The sequence below is a fragment of the Oncorhynchus mykiss genome, chromosome 5 (assembly GCF_057628025.1).
Source record: "Oncorhynchus mykiss isolate SJ-2025 chromosome 5, ASM5762802v1, whole genome shotgun sequence".
Classification (NCBI taxonomy): domain Eukaryota; kingdom Metazoa; phylum Chordata; class Actinopteri; order Salmoniformes; family Salmonidae; genus Oncorhynchus; species Oncorhynchus mykiss.
Window position 1 is genome coordinate 4,434,095 of NC_143026.1, and position 25,906 is coordinate 4,460,000.

Consider the following 25,906-nt stretch of genomic DNA (forward strand, 5'->3'; position numbering starts at 1 on the left):
CTCATCATGTTATATCCCAGACTGCCCAAGGATTTAACTGTGCTGTGTCTCATCATGTTATATCCCAGACTGCCCAAGGATTTAACTGTGCTGTGTCTCATCATGTTATATCCCAGACTGCCCAAGGATTTAACTGTGCTGTGTCTCATCGTGTTATATCCCAGACTGCCCAAGGATTTAACTGTGCTGTGTCTCATCATGTTATATCCGAGACTGCCCAAGGATTTAACTGTGCTGTGTCTCATCATGCTATATCCCAGACTGCCCAAGGATTTAACTGTGCTGTGTCTCATCATGTTATATCCCAGACTGCCCAAGGATTTAACTGTGCTGTGTCTCATCGTGTTATATCCCAGACTGCCCAAGGATTTAACTGTGCTGTGTCTCATCATGTTATATCCGAGACTGCCCAAGGATTTAACTGTGCTGTGTCTCATCATGCTATATCCCAGACTGCCCAAGGATTTAACTGTGCTGTGTCTCATCATGTTATATCCCAGACTGCCCAAGGATTTAACTGTGCTGTGTCTCATCGTGTTATATCCCAGACTGCCCAAGGATTTAACTGTGCTGTGTCTCATCATGTTATATCCGAGACTGCCCAAGGATTTAACTGTGCTGTGTCTCATCATGCTATATCCCAGACTGCCCAAGGATTTAACTGTGCTGTGTCTCATCATGTTATATCCCAGACTGCCCGAGGATTTAACTGTGCTGTGTCTCATCATGTTATATCCCAGACTGCCCGAGGTTTTAACTGTGCTGTGTCTCATCATGTTATATCCCAGTCTGCCCGAGGATTTAACTGTTCTGTGTCTCATCATGTTATATCCCAGACTGCCCAAGGATTTAACTGTGCTGTGTCTCATCATGTTATATCCCAGACTGCCCAAGGATTTAACTGTGCTGTGTCTCATCATGTTATATCCCAGACTGCCCGAGGATTTAACTGTACTGTGTCTCATCATGTTATATCCCAGACTGCCCAAGGATTTAACTGTGCTGTGTCTCATCGTGTTATATCCCAGACTGCCCAAGGATTTAACTGTGCTGTGTCTCATCATGTTATATCCGAGACTGCCCAAGGATTTAACTGTGCTGTGTCTCATCATGCTATATCCCAGACTGCCCAAGGATTTAACTGTTCTGTGTCTCATCATGTTATATCCCAGACTGCCCGAGGATTTAACTGTGCTGTGTCTCATCATGTTACATCCCAGACTGCCCGAGGATTTAACTGTGCTGTGTCTCATCATGTTATATCCCAGACTGCCCAAGGATTTAACTGTGTCCTCAGCTCTATTGGTCCTCATCTCTATGGGTCCTCATCTCTATGGGTCCTCATCTCTATGGGTCCTCATCTCTATGGGTCCTGAGCTCTACTGGCCCTGAGCTCTATGGGTCCTCATCTCTATGGGTCCTCATCTCTATGGGTCCTGAGCTCTATGGGCCCTGAGCTCTATGGGTCCTCATCTCCATGGGTCCTCATCTCTATGGGTCCTCATCTCTATGGGTCCTCAGCTCTATGGGTCCTGAGCTCTATGGGCCCTGAGCTCTATGGGTCCTCATCTCTATGGATCCTCATCTCTATGGGTCCTCATCTCTATGGGTCCTCATCTCTATGGGTCCTCATCTCTATGGGTCCTGAGCTCTATGGGTCCTCATCTCTATGGGTCCTCATCTCTATGGGTCCTGAGCTCTATGGGTCCTCATCTCTATGGGTCCTCAGCTCTATGGGTCCTGAGCTCTATGGGTCCTCATCTCTATGGGTCCTCATCTCTATGGGTCCTCATCTCTATGGGTCCTCATCTTTATGGTTCCTGGTCATATGTAGTGCACCATATAAGGAATGTAGATGTTTTGGGGATGTTGACTGTGTCCACATGGTTTGGATTTTGGCACTGAAGCAGAGAGTGTATGTAAAGCTGAGGCCAAACAAACAACTAGGATTAAATCCTTAGACAAGATGAGCCCTTCACTCATTAACAATTATTGTTACCTACAGTAACCTTAACCACTGTTACTTAACCCTAACCCCTGTTATCTAACCCCTGTTACCTAACCCCTGTTACCTAACCCTAACCCCTGTTACCTAACCCCTGTTACCTAACCCCTGTTACCTAACCCTAAACCCTGTTACCTAATCCTAACCCCTGTTAACTAACCCTAACCCCTGTTACCTATCCCCTGTTACCTAACCCCTGTTACCTAACCCTAACCCTTGTTACCTAAACCCAGTTACCTAACCCCTGTTATCTAACCCCTGTTACCTAAACCCGGTTACCTAACCCTTGTTACCTAACCCTAACCCCTGTTACCTAACCCCTGTTACCTAACCCTAACCCCTGTTACCTAACCCCTGTTACCTAACACTAACCCCTGTTACCTAAACCCGGTTACCTAACCCTTGTTACCTAACCCTAACTCCTGTTACCTAACCCCTGTTACCTAACCCTAACCCATGTTACCTAACTCCTGTTACCTAACCCCTGTTACATAACCCCTGTTATCTAACCCCTGTTACCTAACCTTAACCCCTGTTACCTAACCCTAAGGTCATTGTAATGGCAGGAATGGGGTATATGGAATCCAACACATCAAAACATAGTGAAATGTTTGACTCCGTTTCCTTGATTCCATTCCAGCCCTTATTATGAGCCCGTCCTCCTATAGTTCTAACCACCAGCCTCCACTGCAACATACATATGTAATACTCTGTCTGTGTGACGTTGTAAAAGAGGCCACGGCTCGGGGTAACCTAGCACTTTGCAAGGTTAACTAGGTTTGAATATAAATAGTCATTAGGGAGGGTTTCGTCTGCAACCTGCACAGTACGGATAAATAAAGAGAGGCATCAAACCACGCACGCACGCACACACACACACGCACACGCACACACGCACACGCACACGCACACACACACAGACACACACGCACACACACACACGCACGCACACACACACGCACGCACACGCACACACACACACACACACGCACACGCACACGCACACACAGACACACACACACACGCACACACAGACACACACACACACGCACACACACACGCACGCACACGCACGCACGCACACGCACGCACGCACACGCACGCACACACACAGACACACACAGAGACACACGCATGTCTCAATTAATATGAAACACTGCATGTATTCACGTCATAGCTCGGTCTCTTTTTCCAGTCGTAGCTTCCCATCATGAATGCATTATGTCACACATGGAGTATAACATGCATATACTGTGTATACATGTGTACATGACTAGACCTCTACTTTGTGTGTGTGGGGGGGGGGGGGGGGGGGGGCTAGTGGCTGCTACAGCCTCCCTGTGTCAATAGGGAATGGCTGTATATTGTGTCCGTGCAGATCCCTTCTGTTTGGTGGGATAATTAGTGCTGTTACATCAAGGACAAAATCAAAATGGCTGTTTCTCTCTTAATTGTTGTGTGTGTGTGTGTGTGTGTGTGTGTGTGTGTGTGTGTGTATGCCTCTCTTAATCACCCCCATGCCAACATTTCTACCTCCAGAGCTACACACAAACCCCATCAACACAGAGGCCAGTTTAATGTCTTCCGTTAGGTTCATTCCCGTGCTAGCTCACACTTTACTGACTGTACTACACTGCTCATAGCTACTTTATCGAGGAACATGTACTGACTATGACTGTGATATGTGGTTGTCTCACCTAGCTATCTGGAGATGAATGTACTGACTAGGACTGTTCCACCTAGCTATCTGGAGATGAATGTACTGACTATGACTGGTCCACCTAGCTATCTGAAGATGAATGTACTGACTATGACTGGTCCACCTAGCTATCTGGAGATGAATGTACTGACTATGACTGGTCCACCTAGCTATCTGGAGATGAATGTACTGACTATGACTGGTCCACCTAGCTATCTGAAGATGAATGTACTGACTATGACTGGTCCACCTAGCTATCTGGAGATGAATGTACTGACTGTGCCCGGTCCGTTATGAGCAGGTACCGCCTGCTGGACGGGAGGAGGACAGTCCCGGGTGGCTGGAGTTTATGGCAATTTTCTGGTCCTTTCTCAGACACCGCCTGGCGTGTACGTCTTGGATGGCTGACAGCTGTCTTTTATACTGTATGTGGTGGTTATTAAATCAGCATTTGGGTCTATTGGTAAGAGAGTTGCCTCAGCGAAGCAAGGTTTCCGGTTTCAGTTCCCTCTGGGATCACGTGTATGTAGTGAACATGTGTCCTCTCTCTGTGTCTCAGAGCATTAAGGTGAGCTGGCAGCCCCCTCCTCCCAACAGCCAGAACGGGTTCATCACCGGCTACAAGCTCCGACACCGGAAGACCGGCCGACGAGGAGACCAGGAGGCCATCGAACCTAACAACTTCTGGTACCTGTTCACAGGTGAGACTTCTGGTACCTGTTCACAGGTGAGACTTCTGGAAACTGTTTTTCTATCCTTCCCCTGATCTGTGCCTCGACACAATCCTGTCTCGGAGCTCTACGGACAATTCCTTCGACCCCATGGCTTGGTTTTTGTGGGACCATATATAGACAGGTGTGTGCCTTTCCAAATCATGTCCAGTCAATTGAATATACCGCAGGTGGACTCCAATCAAGTTGTAGAAACATCTCAAGGATGATCAATGGAAACAGGATGTACCTGAGCTCAATTTATAGTCTCATAGCAAAGGGTCTGAATACTTATGTAAATGTCAAAATGTGTTTTTTTCACTTTGTCATTATGGGGTCATGTGTAGACTGCTGGGTTATTTTTTGTTGTTGTCCATTTCAGAAGAAGGCTGTAATGTAACAACATGTGGAAGCAGTCAAGGGGTCTGAATACTTTCTGAAAGCCCTGTTTTTACCTGCCAGATATTACACATGAAAACATGTATGATTTTTCCATCTCACACATAAAAGCTGCATATTTTAATACCTATCTGGTTTACGCTAGAGAGGCTGAATTAATGTATTATTATTATTATGATTATTATTACAATTAATTATTATTTATTGTTTCTGCAGTTTATTTGTTATGCATACTTCATGGTGTGATTAATGATGTATATTAATTCCATATGTTGTGAAACCAGACAGCAAACCAACCGTCTGTATATGTCTGTCTCCCAAATGGCACCCCTATTCCCTATATAGTACAATTTGGGCCCTGGTCAAAAGTAGTGCACTATATGAGGAATAGGGTGCCATTTGGGTCAAAAGTAGTGCACTAATGTAGGGAATAGGGTGCCATTTGGGTCAAAAGTAGTGCACTAATGTGGGGAATAGGGTGCCATTTTGGGTCAAAAGTAGTGCACTAATGTAGGGAATAGGGTGCCATTTGGGTCAAAAGTAGTGCACTAATGTAGGGAATAGGGTGCCATTTGGGTCAAAAGTAGTGCACTAATGTAGGGAATAGGGTGCCATTTGGGTCAAAAGTAGTGCACTAATGTAGGGAATAGGGTGCCATTTGGGACGGACCAGTGTTTTCTTAATGGGAGACTCGGCTGATACGGTTTGAAGACGAAAATAGATTGTTCAATTTGCGAGCGGCTGCATCTAAGGCAGAGACAGACGGGGGGGGGGGGGGATACCTGGCCTCAGGGTTATTAAGGGAGGGCAGGAGAGCTCCACACACCACAACAGAGATAACTACTTGTTCATTTTACTGACCTATGGTATTATTTCAATTCCAATACTGAATTTGGATGAAAAGAAAATTCCTTATTATTGTTTAGTGATTCAGATGGGTTCCTGGTCTTAAAGGACAGGGGGGAGTGTGTGTGTGTGTGCTCTACTAATCCTAGGGTGTGTCCCTAATGGCACCCTATTCACTATGTAGTACACTACTTTTGACCAGAGCCCTGTGGCACCCTATTCCCTATATAGTACACTACTTTTGACCAGAGCTTGTCTGTCCCTCTCTCTGTCTCTGTCTCCATATGTCCGTCTGTCCCTCCGTCCGTGATGATGTACTCACCCACAATCATCTGTAGAGAATAGTGATGATGATGTACTCACCCACACTCATCTGTAGAGAATAGTGATGATGATGTACTCACCCACAATTATCTGTAGAGAATAGTGAGGATGTACTCACCCACAATCATCTGTAGAGAATAGTGCTGATGTACTCACCCACAATCATCTGTAGAGAATAGTGCTGATGTACTCACCCACAATCATCTGTAGAGAATAGTGAGGATGTACTCACCCACACTCATCTGTAGAGAATAGTGAGGATGTACTCACCCACACTCATCTGTAGAGAATAGTGAGGATGTACTCACCCACACTCATCTGTAGAGAATAGTGATGATGATGTACTCACCCACACTCATCTGTAGAGAATAGTGAGGATGTACTCACCCACACTCATCTGTAGAGAATAGTGAGGATGTACTCACCCACTGATAGTTTCTCTGTAATGCAACAATGAATATTCAGCCTTTGAATGTGCAGAAACTGCCACTAACAATGAACACAGAGATGTGTTGATGGTTTTGAAGGAGATCGAAGCTATAGCTATTGGATCCCGAGTGGCGCTGCGGTCTAAGGCACTGCATCTCAGTGCAAGTGGCGTCACTACAGACCCTGGTTCGATTCCAGGCTGTATCACAACCGGCCGTGATTGGGAGTCTCATAGGACGGCCCAGCGTCGTCCGGGTTTGGCCGGGGGGAGTAGGCCATCATTTTAAATAAGAATATTTTTCTTTAACTGACTTGCCTAGTTAAATAAAAGGTTACATTAAACATATTTATATATTCTTGCCCAGATTCGTCCATGAAGGGTTCAAATGGAAGGAAAGGAAGAAAGGAAGGGACATTAACACCCATCTGAGGATGTCTTGAGAGTGTTAAAAGCTGTTGTGGGGATTGAACCCATTACCATTCTGCATGTTTAGTGTGATGGATGTTACCACTCTACCACACAGACACTGTAGGGTGTTTAACATGTCTCTGTGATGTTGTCGTGTTTACCACCCCGTGTTTACAGACTCAGGTTTGTGTAAAGTACTGTTTTCATTAACATCTATGTGTCGTCGTGTTTCTTTAAAAATATCTTTCTGACGTTGTTGTGCGTCTCTGTCTCAGGGGTGTAGAAAATCAATCAGTACAGATGTGTCTGTCACAACATCCTCTCTCCTCTCAGGGCTGTAGAAAATCAGTCAGTACAGATGTGTCTGTCACAACATCCTCTCTCCTCTCAGGGCTGGAAAAAGGCAGTCAGTACAGTTTCCAGGTCTCTGCCATGACAGCTAACGGCACGGGCCCGGCCAGCGAGTGGTTCACCGCTGAGACGCCAGAGAACGACCTTGACGGTAAAGACACAAAGACACTTTATTTACACTTCATTCTGTCTCTTCCCTCTGCTTCTCAAATGGCACCCTATTTCTTACAGGGCACTACTTTTAACAAGATCCCCATAGACACTGGACAGAAGTAGTGCCCTAAGAAATAGGATGCCATTAGGGACACAAGCCTACCCTCTTCCTCCTCTACTACCATGTCTCTATTCTCCTCTTCCTCCTCTACTACCATGTCTCTCTCTCTGTCTCTATTCTCCTCTTCCTCCTCTACTACCATGTCTCTATTCTCCTCTTCCTCCTCTACTACCATGTCTCTATTCTCATCTTCCTCCTCTACTACCATGTCTCTCTCTGTCTCTATTCTCCTCTTCCTCCTCTACTACCATGTCTCTATTCTCCTCTTCCTCCTCTACTACCATGTCTCTCTCTGTCTCTATTCCCCTCTTCCTCCTCCACTACCATGTCTCTATTCTCCTCTTCCTCCTCTACTACCATGTCTCTATTCTCCTCTTCCTCCTCTACTACCATGTCTCTATTCTCCTCTTCCTCCTCTACTACCATGTCTATATTCTCCTCTTCCTCCTCTACTACCATGTCTCTCTCTGTCTCTATTCCCCTCTTCCTCCTCTACTACCATGTCTATATTCTCCTCTTCCTCCTCTACTACCATGTCTCTCTCTGTCTCTATTCACCTCTTCCTCCTCTACTACCATGTCTATATTCTCCTCTTCCTCCTCTACTATCATGTTTCTCTCTGTCTCTATTCTCCTCTTCCTCCTCTACTACCATGTCTCTATTCTCCTCTTCCTCCTCTACTACCGTGTCTCTCTCTGTCTCTATTCTCTTCTTCCTCCTCTCCTACCATGTCTATCTGTCTCTATTATCCTCTTCCTCCTCTACTACCATGTCTCTCTCTATTCTCCTCTTCCTCCTCCACTACCATGTCTCTATTCTCCTCTTCCTCCTCCACTACCATGTCTCTCTCTGTCTCTATTCCCTGAGGCAGGGCTGGACTCTTGTATTCAGAGTGATTGTTTTAAATATTTAGACAGTGGTGAGGCCAAGGTGTATAAACAGTTGTAACATATTGAGCATCATACAAACCTGCTGTGCAGTCGTCTACTGGCAATTTGATGTGGATGATACTGGACTGCTTGACTGGCAGCCTTCAAACTCTAAAAGAACAAAAATGTCTAGTTCCACTGTGCCATCGTCCCAAATGGCAACCTATTACTAAAGTGGTGCCAACAGGGCCAACAGGGCCCATGGGTGCCAACAGGGCCCACAGGTGCCAACAGGGCCCACAGGTGCCAACAGGGTCCACAGGTGCCAACAGGGCCAACAGGTGCCAACAGGGCCCACAGGTGCAAACAGGGCCCACAGGTGCAAACAGGGCCCACAGGTGCCCACAGGTGCCAACAGGGCCCACGGGTGCCAACAGGGCCCACAGGTGCCAACAGGGCCCACAGGTGCCAACAGGGTCCACAGGTGCCAACAGGGCCAACAGGTGCCAACAGGGCCCACAGGTGCAAACAGGGCCCACAGGTGCAAACAGGGCCCACAGGTGCCAACAGGGCCCACAGGTGCCCACAGGTGCCAACAGGGCCCACGGGTGCCAACAGGGCCCACAGGTGCCCACATGTGCCAACAGGGCCCACAGGTGCCAACAGGGCCCACGGGTGCAAACAGGGCCAACAGGTGCCAACAGGGCCCACAGGTGCAAACAGGGCCCACAGGTGCAAACAGGGCCCACAGGTGCAAACAGGGCCCACAGGTGCCAACAGGGCCCAATTTAGTGCACTAAATAAGGAATAGAATGCCATTTGGGACTCGGATACTAACTCTGCCTGGCGAAACTTAAAAGCATTTTTTTTGTTTCATATAAATTCTACATAACCTGATTAGAACAAGCTTTGGCAGCCAGGCAATTAGGAAGGACATGTGAACAGGTCACGGAGGAGAGTGGTGACATAAGGCAGGGATCAATCAGGCAGATGATTTTAAGAGATGACAAGGGACCTAATGCAATTCTAATGGATTATCACTCAATAAACTGATATTAACCTCGGACTGTCTTCTCAGCGTCCTCTTTCCTAGAGGATTATCACAAACTGTCGGATCACATTAGCTTTAGTTAGAAGGATGTTAGTACTGTTTCTGATTGGATTTGATTTGACATATAAAAAAAAAACGAAAAAAAACACAAATCATTTATACAAGTCGATATACTGTGTGAAAATATCATCAAAGGATAAAAACAAAATGTTGGTCCTAAATATCTCAGTTGGTAGAGCGTGGCGTTTGACAACGCCAGGATCGTGGGTCAGATTCCCAGGAACCACCTCTAGGTTAAATGTGTACATGCATGACTGTGTATATATTATCATTGTTACACAATACCACTGATGAGTCATCAATACATAAGTTCAGACAGGTGCCATTAATACAGGTAACGAGTGGAGGACAGAGGAGCCTCTTAAAGAAGAAGTTACAGGTCTGTGAGAGCCAGAAAATCTTGCTTTTTTGTAGGTGATCAAATACTTATTTTCCACTATAATTTGCAAATAAATTCATAAAAAATCCTACAATGTGATTTTCTGAATTTTTTTTCTCATTTTGTCTGTCATAGTTGAAGTGTCCCTATGATGAAAATTACAGGCCTCGCTCATATTTTTAAGTGGGAGAACTTGCACAATTGGTGGCTGACTAAATACTTTTTTGCCCCACATATTATCATTGTTACATTTTAGGCCCGTTTCCATGGTGATTCCGTATTATCTGAATTTATTTAAAATGTATTTATAAAGCCCTTCTTACATCAGCTGATATCTCAAAGTGCAGTACAAAAACCCAGCCTAAAACCCCAAACAGCAAGCAATGCAGGTGTAGAAGCACGATGGCTAGGAAAAACTCCCTAGAAAGGCCAAAACCTAGGAAGAAACCTAGAGAGGAACCAGGCTATGTGGGGTGGCCAGTCCTCTTCTGGCTGTGCCGGGTGGAGATTCTAACAGAACATGGGCCAAGATGTTCAAATATTCATAGGTGACCAGCATGGTCCAATAATAATAATCACAGTGGTTGTAGAGGGAGCAACAGGTCAACACCTAAATGTCAGTTGGCTTTTCATATCCGATCATTGTATCTGAAGCATTCCACTTTGTCGTACATTTTCTTTCCAGAGAGCCAAGTCCCGAACCAGCCGAGTTCCCTCCATGTTCGACCCCTGCCCAACAGCATCATCATGAGCTGGACTCCTCCCCTAAACCCCAACATCCTAGTACGGGGCTACATCATTGGCTACGGAGTAGGAAGTCCCTACGCTGAGACGGTCAGGGTGGACAGTAAGCAGCGATACTACGCCATAGAAAACCTGGGTGAGTTCTCTAGGGGTAGTACTGTATACTGAACATGGTCTGGTTAGGGGTAGTACTGTATACTGAACATGGTACCAGTCTGGTTAGGGGTAGTACTGTATACTGAACATGGTACCAGTCTGGTTAGGGGTAGTACTGCATACTGAACATGGTACCAGTCTGGTTAGGGGTAGTACTGTATACTGAACATGGTGCCAGTCTGGTTAGGGGTAGTACTGTATACTGAACATGGTACCAGTCTGGTTAGGGGTAGTACTGCATACTGAACATGGTACCAGTCTGGTTAGGGGTAGTACTGTATACTGAACATGGTCTGGTTAGGGGTAGTACTGTATACTGAACATGGTACCAGTCTGGTTAGGGGTAGTACTGTATACTGAACATGGTACCAGTCTGGTTAGGGGTAGTACTGTATACTGAACATGGTCTGGTTAGGGGTAGTACTGCATACTCCGGTAAACACTTACCACTTGGTGGCGACTTGGTTACGAATCCCTCCCCGGCCCCTACTCTCTGTCTCCCTACTCTCTGTGTCCCTCTATATACAGTTGAAGTCAGAAGTTTACATACATACATTTAAACTCAGTTTATCACCATTCCTGACATCTAATCCTAGTAAAAAAAAATTTAGGTCAGTTATTTTCACCACTTTATTTTAAGAATGTGAAATGTCAGAATAATAGTAGAGAGAATTATTTATTTCAGCTTTTATTTCTTTCATCACATTCCCAGGGGGTCAGAAGTTTACATACACTCAATTAGTATTTGGTAGCGTTGCCTTTAAATGGTTTAACTTGGGTCAAACGTTTTGGGTAGCCTTCCACAAGCTTCCCACAATATGTTGGATGAATTGTGGCCCATTCCTCCAGACAGAGCTGGTGTAACTGAGTCTGGTTTGTAGGCCTCCTTGCTCACATGCTTTTTCAGTTCTGCCCACACATTTTCTATAGGATTGAGGTCAGGGCTTTGTGATGGCCACTCCAATACCTTGACTTTGTTGTCCTTAAGTAATTTTGTCACAACTTTGGAAGTATGCTTGGGGTCGTTGTCCATTTTGTCCACAATGCTTGGGGTCATTGTCCACCCATTTGCGACCAAGCTTTAACTTCCTGACTGATGTCTTGAGATGTTGCTTCAATATATCCACCTACATTTTCCTTCCTCATGAAGCCATCTATTTTGTTAAGTGCACCAGTCCCTCCTGCAGCAAAGCACCCCCACAACATGAGGCTGCCACCCCTGGGCTTCACAGTTGGGATGGTGTTCTCGGCCTGCAAGCCTCCCCCTTTTTCCTCCAAACATACCGATGGTCATTATGGCCAAACAGTTATATTTTTGTTTCATCAGACCAGAGGACATTTCTCCAAAAAGTACGATCTTTGTCCCCATGAGCAGTTCCCAACCGTAGTCTGGCTTTTTTATTGCAGTGGCTTCTTCCTTGCTGAGCGACCTTTCAGGTTATGTCGATATAGGACTCGTTTTACTGTGGATATAGATACTTCTGTACCTGTTTCCTCCAGCATCTTCACAAGGTCCTTTGCTGTTGTTCAGGGATTGATTTGCACTTTTCACACCAAAGTACTTTCATCTCTAGGAGACAGAACGCATCTCCTTCCTGAGCGGTATGACGGCAGCGTGGTCCCATGGTGTTTATACTTGCGTACTATTGTTTGTACAGATGAACGTGGTACATTCAGTTGTTTGGAAATTGCTCCCAAGGATGAAACAGACTTGTGGAGGTCTACATTTTTTATGAGGTCTTGGCTGATTTCTTTTGATTTTCCCGTGATGTCAAGTAAAGAGAAACTGATTTTGAAGGTAGGCCTTGAAATACATCCACAGGTACTCCTCCAATTGACTCAAATTATGTCAATTAGCCTATCAGAATCTTCTAAAGCCATGACGTTTTAGCAGTGGGTTGTAGCAGTGGGTTGTAGCTGTGGGTTTTAGCAGTGGGTTTTAGCAGTGGGTTGTAGCTGTGGGTTGTAGCTGTGGGTTTTAGCTGTGGGTTGTAGCAGTGAGTTGTAGCTGTGGGTTGTAGCAGTGAGTTGTAGCTGTGGGTTGTAGCTGTGGGTTGTAGCAGTGGGTTGTAGCAGTGGGTTGTAGCAGTGAGTTGTAGCTGTGGGTTGTAGCTGTGGGTTGTAGATGTGGGTTGTAGCTGTGGGTTGTAGCTGTGGGTTGTAGCAGTGGGTTGTACCTGTGGGTTGTAGCTGTGCTATTGTTCGTGCTCTATGCCTAATGAATACATTCTGGAAAGGTAATCCTTCTGCAAATGTGGCATATTTATTATTAATGATGATGTTAGTGCTTGAATATTTTTAGGGAGACTAGCTCGGATGAGATTGTCATGGTCGAGCCGTCTGACCTCTCTCTGTTGTCCTGCGGCAGGTCCTCTATGGATGATGTATGGAGGACACTGTCAGAACGATACCAGACAGTCCACATACAGGACTTAATAACCCCAGCTGTTGAAGACAGGTTGTCTGTTAAAAACTTCTTATGGCTGCAATCCCGTTAATGGAGCGATATGACATCAGCCAGTGAAAGTGCAGGGCGCCAAATTCAAAACAACAGAAATCTCATAATTAAAATTCCTCAAACAGACATGTATCATATAACCGTTTTAAAGGTAATCTTGTTGTTAATCCCACAACAGTGTCCGATTTCAAATAGGATTTACGGCGAAAGCACCACAAACGATTATGTTAGGTCACCATATAGCCACAGATAAACACAGACATTTTTTCCAGCAAAAGATTTTCCAGCCAGAGTCAAAAAACCCACAAATAGAGATAAAATTCATCACTAACCCTTGATCATCTTCATCAGATGACACTCATAGGACTTCATGTTACACAATACATGTATGTTTTGTTTGATAAATTTCCTATTACATTCACTAGTTCCAAAAACATCCAGTGATTTTGCATAGCCACATCATTCAACAGAAATACTCATCATAAATGTAGATGATAATACAAGTTCTACACATGGAATTATAGATATACCTCTCCTTAATGCAACCACTGTCAGATTTCAAAAAAACTTTACGGAAAAAGAAACGCATGCAATAATCTGAGACGGCGCTCAAAAGTAAACGTCACAATAGCCGCAATGATGGCGTCAACATAAACAAGAAATTACATGATAAATATTCCCTTACCTTTGATGATCTACATCAGAAAGCACTCCAGGAATCCCAGGTCCACAATAAATGTTTGTTTTGTTCGATAATGTCTGTTATTTATGTCCGAATACCTTCTTTTGTTAGAGCGTTTGGTATACATATCCAATCGCTCATTCTGGTCAACGTTACATTGGTCAAAAACTTCAAAAAGTGATATTACCTGTCGAAGAAACATTTCAAACTAAGTACAGAATCAGTCATTAGGAGGTTTTTAACATATAGCTTCAATAAAGTTCCAACCTGAGTATTCCTTCTTGTCTACGTGAGCAATGGAACGCAAGTGAATACCATGAGAAATAAGCACGATCAGAAAATGGCTGCTTGATAGACACCGGATGCATTCTGCTATCATTCACTCCCACAACACCATAGAAGTCTCATTAAAATGTATATTGATGGGTGACATCTAGTGGAACCCCTAGGCAGTGCAACATCATCAATATCTCAAGGGGATTTCATTAGGGACTCTGGTGAATACATACAAAGCTCAGATTTCTCACTTCCTGTTTTGATTTCTCCTCAGGATTTTGCCTGCCGTATGAGTTCTGTTATACTCACAGACATCATTCAAACAGTTTTAGAAACTTTAGAGTGTTTTCTATCCAATACTAATAATACTATGAATATATTAGCAACTGAGACTGAGGAGCAGGCCGTTTACTTTGGGCAACTTATTCATCCAAGCTACTCAATACTGCCCCCTAGCCATAAGAAGTTTCAACCCCCAGGTCAACAGCTGTTGAAGACCGATTGTCTGTTAACTCCCAGCTGTTGAAGACAGGTTGTCTGTCAACTCCCAGGTCAACAGCTGTTGAAGACAGGTTGTCTGTCAACTCCCAGGTCAACAGCTGTTGAAGACAACAGTTACACCATAGCTGGAAGATGACAAACATCTCCATGACTACTGTTGATGACAAACATCTCCATGACTACTGTTGATGACAAACATCTCCATGGGACTACTGTTGATGACAAACATCTCCATGACTACTGTTGATGACAAACATCTCCATGGGACTACTGTTGATGACAAACATCTCCATGGGACTACTGTTGATGACAAACATCTCCATGACTACTGTTGATGACAAACATCTCCATGACTACTGTTGATGACAAACATCTCCATGGGACTACTGTTGATGACAAACATCTCCATGGGACTACTGTTGATGACAAACATCTCCATGACTACTGTTGATGACAAACATCTCCATGGGACTACTGTTGATGACAAACATCTCCATGACTACTGTTGATGACAAACATCTCCATGGGACTACTGTTGATGACAAACATCTCCATGACTACTGTTGATGACAAACATCTCCATGGGACTACTGTTGATGACAAACATCTCCATGACTACTGTTGATGACAAACATCTCCATGGGACTACTGTTGATGACAAACATCTCCATGGGACTACTGTTGATGACAAACATCTCCATGACTACTGTTGATGACAAACATCTCCATGACTACTGTTGATGACAAACATCTCCTTGACTACTGTTGATGACAAACATCTCCATGACTACTGTTGATGACAAACATCTCCATGGGACTACTGTTGATGACAAACATCTCAATGGGACTACTGTTGATGACAAACATCTCCATGGGACTACTGTTGATGACAAACATCTCCATGACTACTGTTGATGACAAACATCTCCATGACTACTGTTGATGACAAACATCTCCATGGGACTACTGTTGATGACAAACATCTCCATGACTACTGTTGATGACAAACATCTCCATGACTACTGTTGATGACAAACATCTCCATGACTACTGTTGATGACAAACATCTCCATGACTACTGTTGATGACAAACATCTCCATGACTACTGTTGATGACAAACATCTCCATGACTACTGTTGATGACAAACATCTCCATGACTACTGTTGATGACAAACATCTCCATGACTACTGTTGATGACAAACATCTCCATGACTACTGTTGATGACAAACATCTCCATGACTACTGTTGATGACAAACATCTCCATGACTACTGTTGATGACAAACATCTCCATGACTACTGTTGATGACAAACATCTCCATGGGACTACTGTTGATGACAAACATCTCCATGACTACTGTTGATGACAAACATCTCCATGACTACTGTTGATGACAAACATCTCCATGGGACTACTGTTGATGACAAACATCTCCATGGGACTACTGTTGATGACAAACATCTCCATGACTACTGTTGATGACAAACATCTCCATGGGACTACTGTTGATGACAAACATCTCCATGGGACTACTGTTGATGACAAACATCTCCATGACTACTGTTGATGACAAACATCTCCATGGGACTACTGTTGATGACAAACATCTCCATGGGACTACTGTTGATGACAAACATCTCCATGACTACTGTTGATGACAAACATCTCCATGGGACTACTGTTGATGACAAACATCTCCATGACTACTGTTGATGACAAACATCTCCATGGGACTACTGTTGATGACAAACATCTCCATGGGACTACTGTTGATGACAAACATCTCCATGACTACTGTTGATGACAAACATCTCCATGACTACTGTTGATGACAAACATCTCCTTGACTACTGTTGATGACAAACATCTCCATGACTACTGTTGATGACAAACATCTCCATGGGACTACTGTTGATGACAAACATCTCAATGGGACTACTGTTGATGACAAACATCTCCATGGGACTACTGTTGATGACAAACATCTCCATGACTACTGTTGATGACAAACATCTCCATGACTACTGTTGATGACAAACATCTCCATGGGACTACTGTTGATGACAAACATCTCCATGACTACTGTTGATGACAAACATCTCCATGACTACTGTTGATGACAAACATCTCCATGACTACTGTTGATGACAAACATCTCCATGACTACTGTTGATGACAAACATCTCCATGACTACTGTTGATGACAAACATCTCCATGACTACTGTTGATGACAAACATCTCCATGACTACTGTTGATGACAAACATCTCCATGACTACTGTTGATGACAAACATCTCCATGACTACTGTTGATGACAAACATCTCCATGACTACTGTTGATGACAAACATCTCCATGACTACTGTTGATGACAAACATCTCCATGACTACTGTTGATGACAAACATCTCCATGGGACTACTGTTGATGACAAACATCTCCATGACTACTGTTGATGACAAACATCTCCATGACTACTGTTGATGACAAACATCTCCATGGGACTACTGTTGATGACAAACATCTCCATGGGACTACTGTTGATGACAAACATCTCCATGACTACTGTTGATGACAAACATCTCCATGGGACTACTGTTGATGACAAACATCTCCATGGGACTACTGTTGATGACAAACATCTCCATGACTACTGTTGATGACAAACATCTCCATGGGACTACTGTTGATGACAAACATCTCCATGGGACTACTGTTGATGACAAACATCTCCATGACTACTGTTGATGACAAACATCTCCATGGGACTACTGTTGATGACAAACATCTCCATGGGACTACTGTTGATGACAAACATCTCCATGACTACTGTTGATGACAAACATCTCCATGACTACTGTTGATGACAAACATCTCCATGGGACTACTGTTGATGACAAACATCTCCATGGGACTACTGTTGATGACAAACATCTCCATGACTACTGTTGATGACAAACATCTCCATGACTACTGTTGATGACAAACATCTCCATGGGACTACTGTTGATGACAAACATCTCCATGACTACTGTTGATGACAAACATCTCCATGACTACTGTTGATGACAAACATCTCCATGGGACTACTGTTGATGACAACCATCTCCATGACTACTGTTGATGACAAACATCTCCATGGGACTACTGTTGATGACAAACATCTCCATGACTACTGTTGATGACAAACATCTCCATGACTACTGTTGATGACAAACATCTCCATGGGACTACTGTTGATGACAAACATCTCCATGGGACTACTGTTGATGACAAACATCTCAATGGGACTACTGTTGATGACAAACATCTCCATGACTACTGTTGATGACAAACATCTCCATGACTACTGTTGATGACAAACATCTCCATGACTACTGTTGATGACAAACATCTCCATGACTACTGTTGATGACAAACATCTCCATGACTACTGTTGATGACAAACATCTCCATGGGACTACTGTTGATGACAAACATCTCCATGACTACTGTTGATGACAAACATCTCCATGGGACTACTGTTGATGACAAACATCTCCATGACTACTGTTGATGACAAACATCTCCATGGGACTACTGTTGATGACAAACATCTCCATGGGACTACTGTTGATGACAAACATCTCCATGACTACTGTTGATGACAAACATCTCCATGACTACTGTTGATGACAAACATCTCCATGGGACTACTGTTGATGACAAACATCTCCATGACTACTGTTGATGACAAACATCTCCATGACTACTGTTGATGACAAACATCTCCATGACTACTGTTGATGACAAACATCTCCATGACTACTGTTGATGACAAACATCTCCATGGGACTACTGTTGATGACAAACATCTCCATGACTACTGTTGATGACAAACATCTCCATGACTACTGTTGATGACAAACATCTCCATGACTACTGTTGATGACAACCATCTCCATGACTACTGTTGATGACAAACATCTCCATGGGACTACTGTTGATGACAAACATCTCCATGACTACTGTTGATGACAAACATCTCCATGACTACTGTTGATGACAAACATCTCCATGGGACTACTGTTGATGACAAACATCTCCATGGGACTACTGTTGATGACAAACATCTCAATGGGACTACTGTTGATGACAAACATCTCCATGACTACTGTTGATGACAAACATCTCCATGACTACTGTTGATGACAAACATCTCCATGACTACTGTTGATGACAAACATCTCCATGACTACTGTTGATGACAAACATCTCCATGACTACTGTTGATGACAAACATCTCCATGGGACTACTGTTGATGACAAACATCTCCATGACTACTGTTGATGACAAACATCTCCATGGGACTACTGTTGATGACAAACATCTCCATGACTACTGTTGATGACAAACATCTCCATGGGACTACTGTTGATGACAAACATCTCCATGGGACTACTGTTGATGACAAACATCTCCATGACTACTGTTGATGACAAACATCTCCATGACTACTGTTGATGACAAACATCTCCATGGGACTACTGTTGATGACAAACATCTCCATGACTACTGTTGATGACAAACATCTCCATGACTACTGTTGATGACAAACATCTCCATGACTACTGTTGATGACAAACATCTCCATGACTACTGTTGATGACAAACATCTCCATGGGACTACTGTTGATGACAAACATCTCCATGACTACTGTTGATGACAAACATCTCCATGACTACTGTTGATGACAAACATCTCCATGACTACTGTTGATGACAAACATCTCCATGGGACAACTGTTGATGACAAACATCTCCATGGGACTACTGTTGATGACAAACATCTCCATGGGACTACTGTTGATGACAAACATCTCCATGACTACTGTTGATGACAAACATCTCCATGACTACTGTTGATGACAAACATCTCCATGGGACTACTGTTGATGACAAACATCTCCATGACTACTGTTGATGACAAACATCTCCATAACTACTGTTGATGACAAACATCTCCATGACTACTGTTGATGACAAACATCTCCATGGGACTACTGTTGATGACAAACATCTCCATGACTACTGTTGATGACAAACATCTCCATGGGACTACTGTTGATGACAAACATCTCCATGACTACTGTTGATGACAAACATCTCCATGGGACTACTGTTGATGACAAACATCTCCATGGGACTACTGTTGATGACAAACATCTCCATGACTACTGTTGATGACAAACATCTCCATGACTACTGTTGATGACAAACATCTCCATGACTACTGTTGATGACAAACATCTCCATGACTACTGTTGATGAAAAACATCTCCATAACTACTGTTGATGACAAACATCTCCATGACTACTGTTGATGACAAACATCTCCATGGGACTACTGTTGATGACAAACATCTCCATGACTACTGTTGATGACAAACATCTCCATGACTACTGTTGATGACAAACATCTCCATGGGACTACTGTCGATGACAAACATCTCCATGGGACTACTGTTGATGACAAACATCTCCATGACTACTGTTGATGACAAACATCTCCATGACTACTGTTGATGACAAACATCTCCATGGGACTACTGTTGATGACAAACATCTCCATGACTACTGTTGATGACAAACATCTCCATGACTACTGTTGATGACAAACATCTCCATGACTACTGTTGATGACAAACATCTCCATGGGACTACTGTTGATGACAAACATCTCCATGGGACTACTGTTGATGACAAACATCTCCATGGGACTACTGTTGATGACAAACATCTCCATGACTACTGTTGATGACAAACATCTCCATGACTACTGTTGATGACAAACATCTCCATGACTACTGTTGATGACAAACATCTCCATGGGACTACTGTTGATGACAAACATCTCCATGACTACTGTTGATGACAAACATCTCCATGACTACTGTTGATGACAAACATCTCCATGACTACTGTTGATGACAAACATCTCCATGGGACTACTGTTGATGACAAACATCTCCATGGGACTACTGTTGATGACAAACATCTCCATGGGACTACTGTTGATGACAAACATCTCCATGACTACTGTTGATGACAAACATCTCCATGGGACTACTGTTGATGACAAACATCTCCATGACTACTGTTGATGACAAACATCTCCATGACTACTGTTGATGACAAACATCTCCATGACTACTGTTGATGACAAACATCTCCATGACTACTGTTGATGACAAACATCTCCATGGGACTACTGTTGATGACAAACATCTCCATGACTACTGTTGATGACAAACATCTCCATGGGACTACTGTTGATGACAAACATCTCCATGGGACTACTGTTGATGACAAACATCTCCATGACTACTGTTGATGACAAACATCTCCATGACTACTGTTGATGACAAACATCTCCATGGGACTACTGTTGATGACAAACATCTCCATGGGACTACTGTTGATGACAAACATCTCCATGACTACTGTTGATGACAAACATCTCCATGACTACTGTTGATGACAAACATCTCCATGACTACTGTTGATGACAAACATCTCCATGGGACTACTGTTGATGACAAACATCTCCATGACTACTGTTGATGACAAACATCTCCATGGGACTACTGTTGATGACAAACATCTCCATGACTACTGTTGATGACAAACATCTCCATGGGACTACTGTTGATGACAAACATCTCCATGGGACTACTGTTGATGACAAACATCTCCATGACTACTGTTGATGACAAACATCTCCATGACTACTGTTGATGACAAACATCTCCATGGGACTACTGTTGATGACAAACATCTCCATGACTACTGTTGATGACAAACATCTCCATGACTACTGTTGATGACAAACATCTCCATGACTACTGTTGATGACAAACATCTCCATGACTACTGTTGATGACAAACATCTCCATGGGACTACTGTTGATGACAAACATCTCCATGACTACTGTTGATGACAAACATCTCCATGACTACTGTTGATGACAAACATCTCCATGACTACTGTTGATGACAACCATCTCCATGACTACTGTTGATGACAAACATCTCCATGGGACTACTGTTGATGACAAACATCTCCATGACTACTGTTGATGACAAACATCTCCATGACTACTGTTGATGACAAACATCTCCATGGGACTACTGTTGATGACAAACATCTCCATGGGACTACTGTTGATGACAAACATCTCAATGGGACTACTGTTGATGACAAACATCTCCATGACTACTGTTGATGACAAACATCTCCATGACTACTGTTGATGACAAACATCTCCATGACTACTGTTGATGACAAACATCTCCATGACTACTGTTGATGACAAACATCTCCATGACTACTGTTGATGACAAACATCTCCATGGGACTACTGTTGATGACAAACATCTCCATGACTACTGTTGATGACAAACATCTCCATGGGACTACTGTTGATGACAAACATCTCCATGACTACTGTTGATGACAAACATCTCCATGGGACTACTGTTGATGACAAACATCTCCATGGGACTACTGTTGATGACAAACATCTCCATGACTACTGTTGATGACAAACATCTCCATGACTACTGTTGATGACAAACATCTCCATGGGACTACTGTTGATGACAAACATCTCCATGACTACTGTTGATGACAAACATCTCCATGACTACTGTTGATGACAAACATCTCCATGACTACTGTTGATGACAAACATCTCCATGACTACTGTTGATGACAAACATCTCCATGGGACTACTGTTGATGACAAACATCTCCATGACTACTGTTGATGACAAACATCTCCATGACTACTGTTGATGACAAACATCTCCATGACTACTGTTGATGACAAACATCTCCATGGGACAACTGTTGATGACAAACATCTCCATGGGACTACTGTTGATGACAAACATCTCCATGGGACTACTGTTGATGACAAACATCTCCATGACTACTGTTGATGACAAACATCTCCATGACTACTGTTGATGACAAACATCTCCATGGGACTACTGTTGATGACAAACATCTCCATGACTACTGTTGATGACAAACATCTCCATAACTACTGTTGATGACAAACATCTCCATGACTACTGTTGATGACAAACATCTCCATGGGACTACTGTTGATGACAAACATCTCCATGACTACTGTTGATGACAAACATCTCCATGGGACTACTGTTGATGACAAACATCTCCATGACTACTGTTGATGACAAACATCTCCATGGGACTACTGTTGATGACAAACATCTCCATGGGACTACTGTTGATGACAAACATCTCCATGACTACTGTTGATGACAAACATCTCCATGACTACTGTTGATGACAAACATCTCCATGACTACTGTTGATGACAAACATCTCCATGACTACTGTTGATGAAAAACATCTCCATAACTACTGTTGATGACAAACATCTCCATGACTACTGTTGATGACAAACATCTCCATGGGACTACTGTTGATGACAAACATCTCCATGACTACTGTTGATGACAAACATCTCCATGACTACTGTTGATGACAAACATCTCCATGGGACTACTGTTGATGACAAACATCTCCATGACTACTGTTGATGACAAACATCTCCATGACTACTGTTGATGACAAACATCTCCATGACTACTGTTGATGACAAACATCTCCATGGGACTACTGTTGATGACAAACATCTCCATGGGACTACTGTTGATGACAAACATCTCCATGGGACTACTGTTGATGACAAACATCTCCATGACTACTGTTGATGACAAACATCTCCATGACTACTGTTGATGACAAACATCTCCATGACTACTGTTGATGACAAACATCTCCATGGGACTACTGTTGATGACAAACATCTCCATGACTACTGTTGATGACAAACATCTCCATGACTACTGTTGATGACAAACATCTCCATGACTACTGTTGATGACAAACATCTCCATGGGACTACTGTTGATGACAAACATCTCCATGGGACTACTGTTGATGACAAACATCTCCATGGGACTACTGTTGATGACAAACATCTCCATGACTACTGTTGATGACAAACATCTCCATGGGACTACTGTTGATGACAAACATCTCCATGACTACTGTTGATGACAAACATCTCCATGACTACTGTTGATGACAAACATCTCCATGACTACTGTTGATGACAAACATCTCCATGACTACTGTTGATGACAAACATCTCCATGGGACTACTGTTGATGACAAACATCTCCATGACTACTGTTGATGACAAACATCTCCATGGGACTACTGTTGATGACAAACATCTCCATGGGACTACTGTTGATGACAAACATCTCCATGACTACTGTTGATGACAAACATCTCCATGACTACTGTTGATGACAAACATCTCCATGGGACTACTGTTGATGACAAACATCTCCATGGGACTACTGTTGATGACAAACATCTCCATGACTACTGTTGATGACAAACATCTCCATGACTACTGTTGATGACAAACATCTCCATGGGACTACTGTTGATGACAAACATCTCCATGGGACTACTGTTGATGACAAACATCTCCATGGGACTACTGTTGATGACAAACATCTCCATGGGACTACTGTTGATGACAAACATCTCCATGACTACTGTTGATGACAAACATCTCCATGGGACTACTGTTGATGACAAACATCTCCATGGGACTACTGTTGATGACAAACATCTCCATGGGACTACTGTTGATGACAAACATCTCCATGACTACTGTTGATGACAAACATCTCCATGGGACTACTGTTGATGACAAACATCTCCATGACTACTGTTGATGACAAACATCTCCATGACTACTGTTGATGACAAACATCTCCATGACTACTGTTGATGACAAACATCTCCATGACTACTGTTGATGACAAACATCTCCATGACTACTGTTGATGACAAACATCTCCATGGGACTACTGTTGATGACAAACATCTCCATGACTACTGTTGATGACAAACATCTCCATGACTACTGTTGATGACAAACATCTCCATGACTACTGTTGATGACAAACATCTCCATGACTACTGTTGATGACAAACATCTCCATGACTACTGTTGATGACAAACATCTCCATGGGACTACTGTTGATGACAAACATCTCCATGGGACTACTGTTGATGACAAACATCTCCATGGGACTACTGTTGATGACAAACATCTCCATGGGACTACTGTTGATGACAAACATCTCCATGACTACTGTTGATGACAAACATCTCCATGACTACTGTTGATGACAAACATCTCCATGGGACTACTGTTGATGACAAACATCTCCATGACTACTGTTGATGACAAACATCTCCATGACTACTGTTGATGACAAACATCTCCATGGGACTACTGTTGATGACAAACATCTCCATGACTACTGTTGATGACAAACATCTCCATGACTACTGTTGATGACAAACATCTCCATGACTACTGTTGATGACAAACATCTCCATGACTACTGTTGATGACAAACATCTCCATGGGACTACTGTTGACGACAAACATCTCCATGACTACTGTTGATGACAAACATCTCCATGGGACTACTGTTGATGACAAACATCTCCATGGGACTACTGTTGATGACAAACATCTCCATGACTACTGTTGATGACAAACATCTCCATGGGACTACTGTTGATGACAAACATCTCCATGGGACTACTGTTGATGACAAACATCTCCATGACTACTGTTGATGACAAACATCTCCATGACTACTGTTGATGACAAACATCTCCATGACTACTGTTGATGACAAACATCTCCATGACTACTGTTGATGACAAACATCTCCATGACTACTGTTGATGACAAACATCTCCATGGGACTACTGTTGATGACAAACATCTCCATGGGACTACTGTTGATGACAAACATCTCCATGGGACTACTGTTGATGACAAACATCTCCATGACTACTGTTGATGACAAACATCTCCATGGGACTACTGTTGATGACAAACATCTCCATGACTACTGTTGATGACAAACATCTCCATGGGACTACTGTTGATGACAAACATCTCCATGGGACTACTGTTGATGACAAACATCTCCATGACTACTGTTGATGACAAACATCTCCATGGGACTACTGTTGATGACAAACATCTCCATGGGACTACTGTTGATGACAAACATCTCCATGGGACTACTGTTGATGACAAACATCTCCATGACTACTGTTGATGACAAACATCTCCATGACTACTGTTGATGACAAA

General features: G+C 43.1%; 1 protein-coding gene across 2 annotated transcripts in view; it reads left to right on the forward strand.

Annotated features, from left to right (window-relative positions):
- The window catches only part of LOC110513199 (netrin receptor DCC), a 607,044-nt gene that overhangs the window by 425,417 nt on the left and 155,721 nt on the right, over positions 1-25,906 (forward strand). For both annotated transcript variants that reach the window (XM_036976621.2, XM_036976622.2), the window contains exons 13-15: positions 4,264-4,405; positions 7,213-7,323; positions 10,491-10,685. In XM_036976621.2, the coding sequence (XP_036832516.2) occupies positions 4,264-4,405; positions 7,213-7,323; positions 10,491-10,685 (448 nt within the window). The remainder of the gene's footprint in view (positions 1-4,263; positions 4,406-7,212; positions 7,324-10,490; positions 10,686-25,906) is intronic.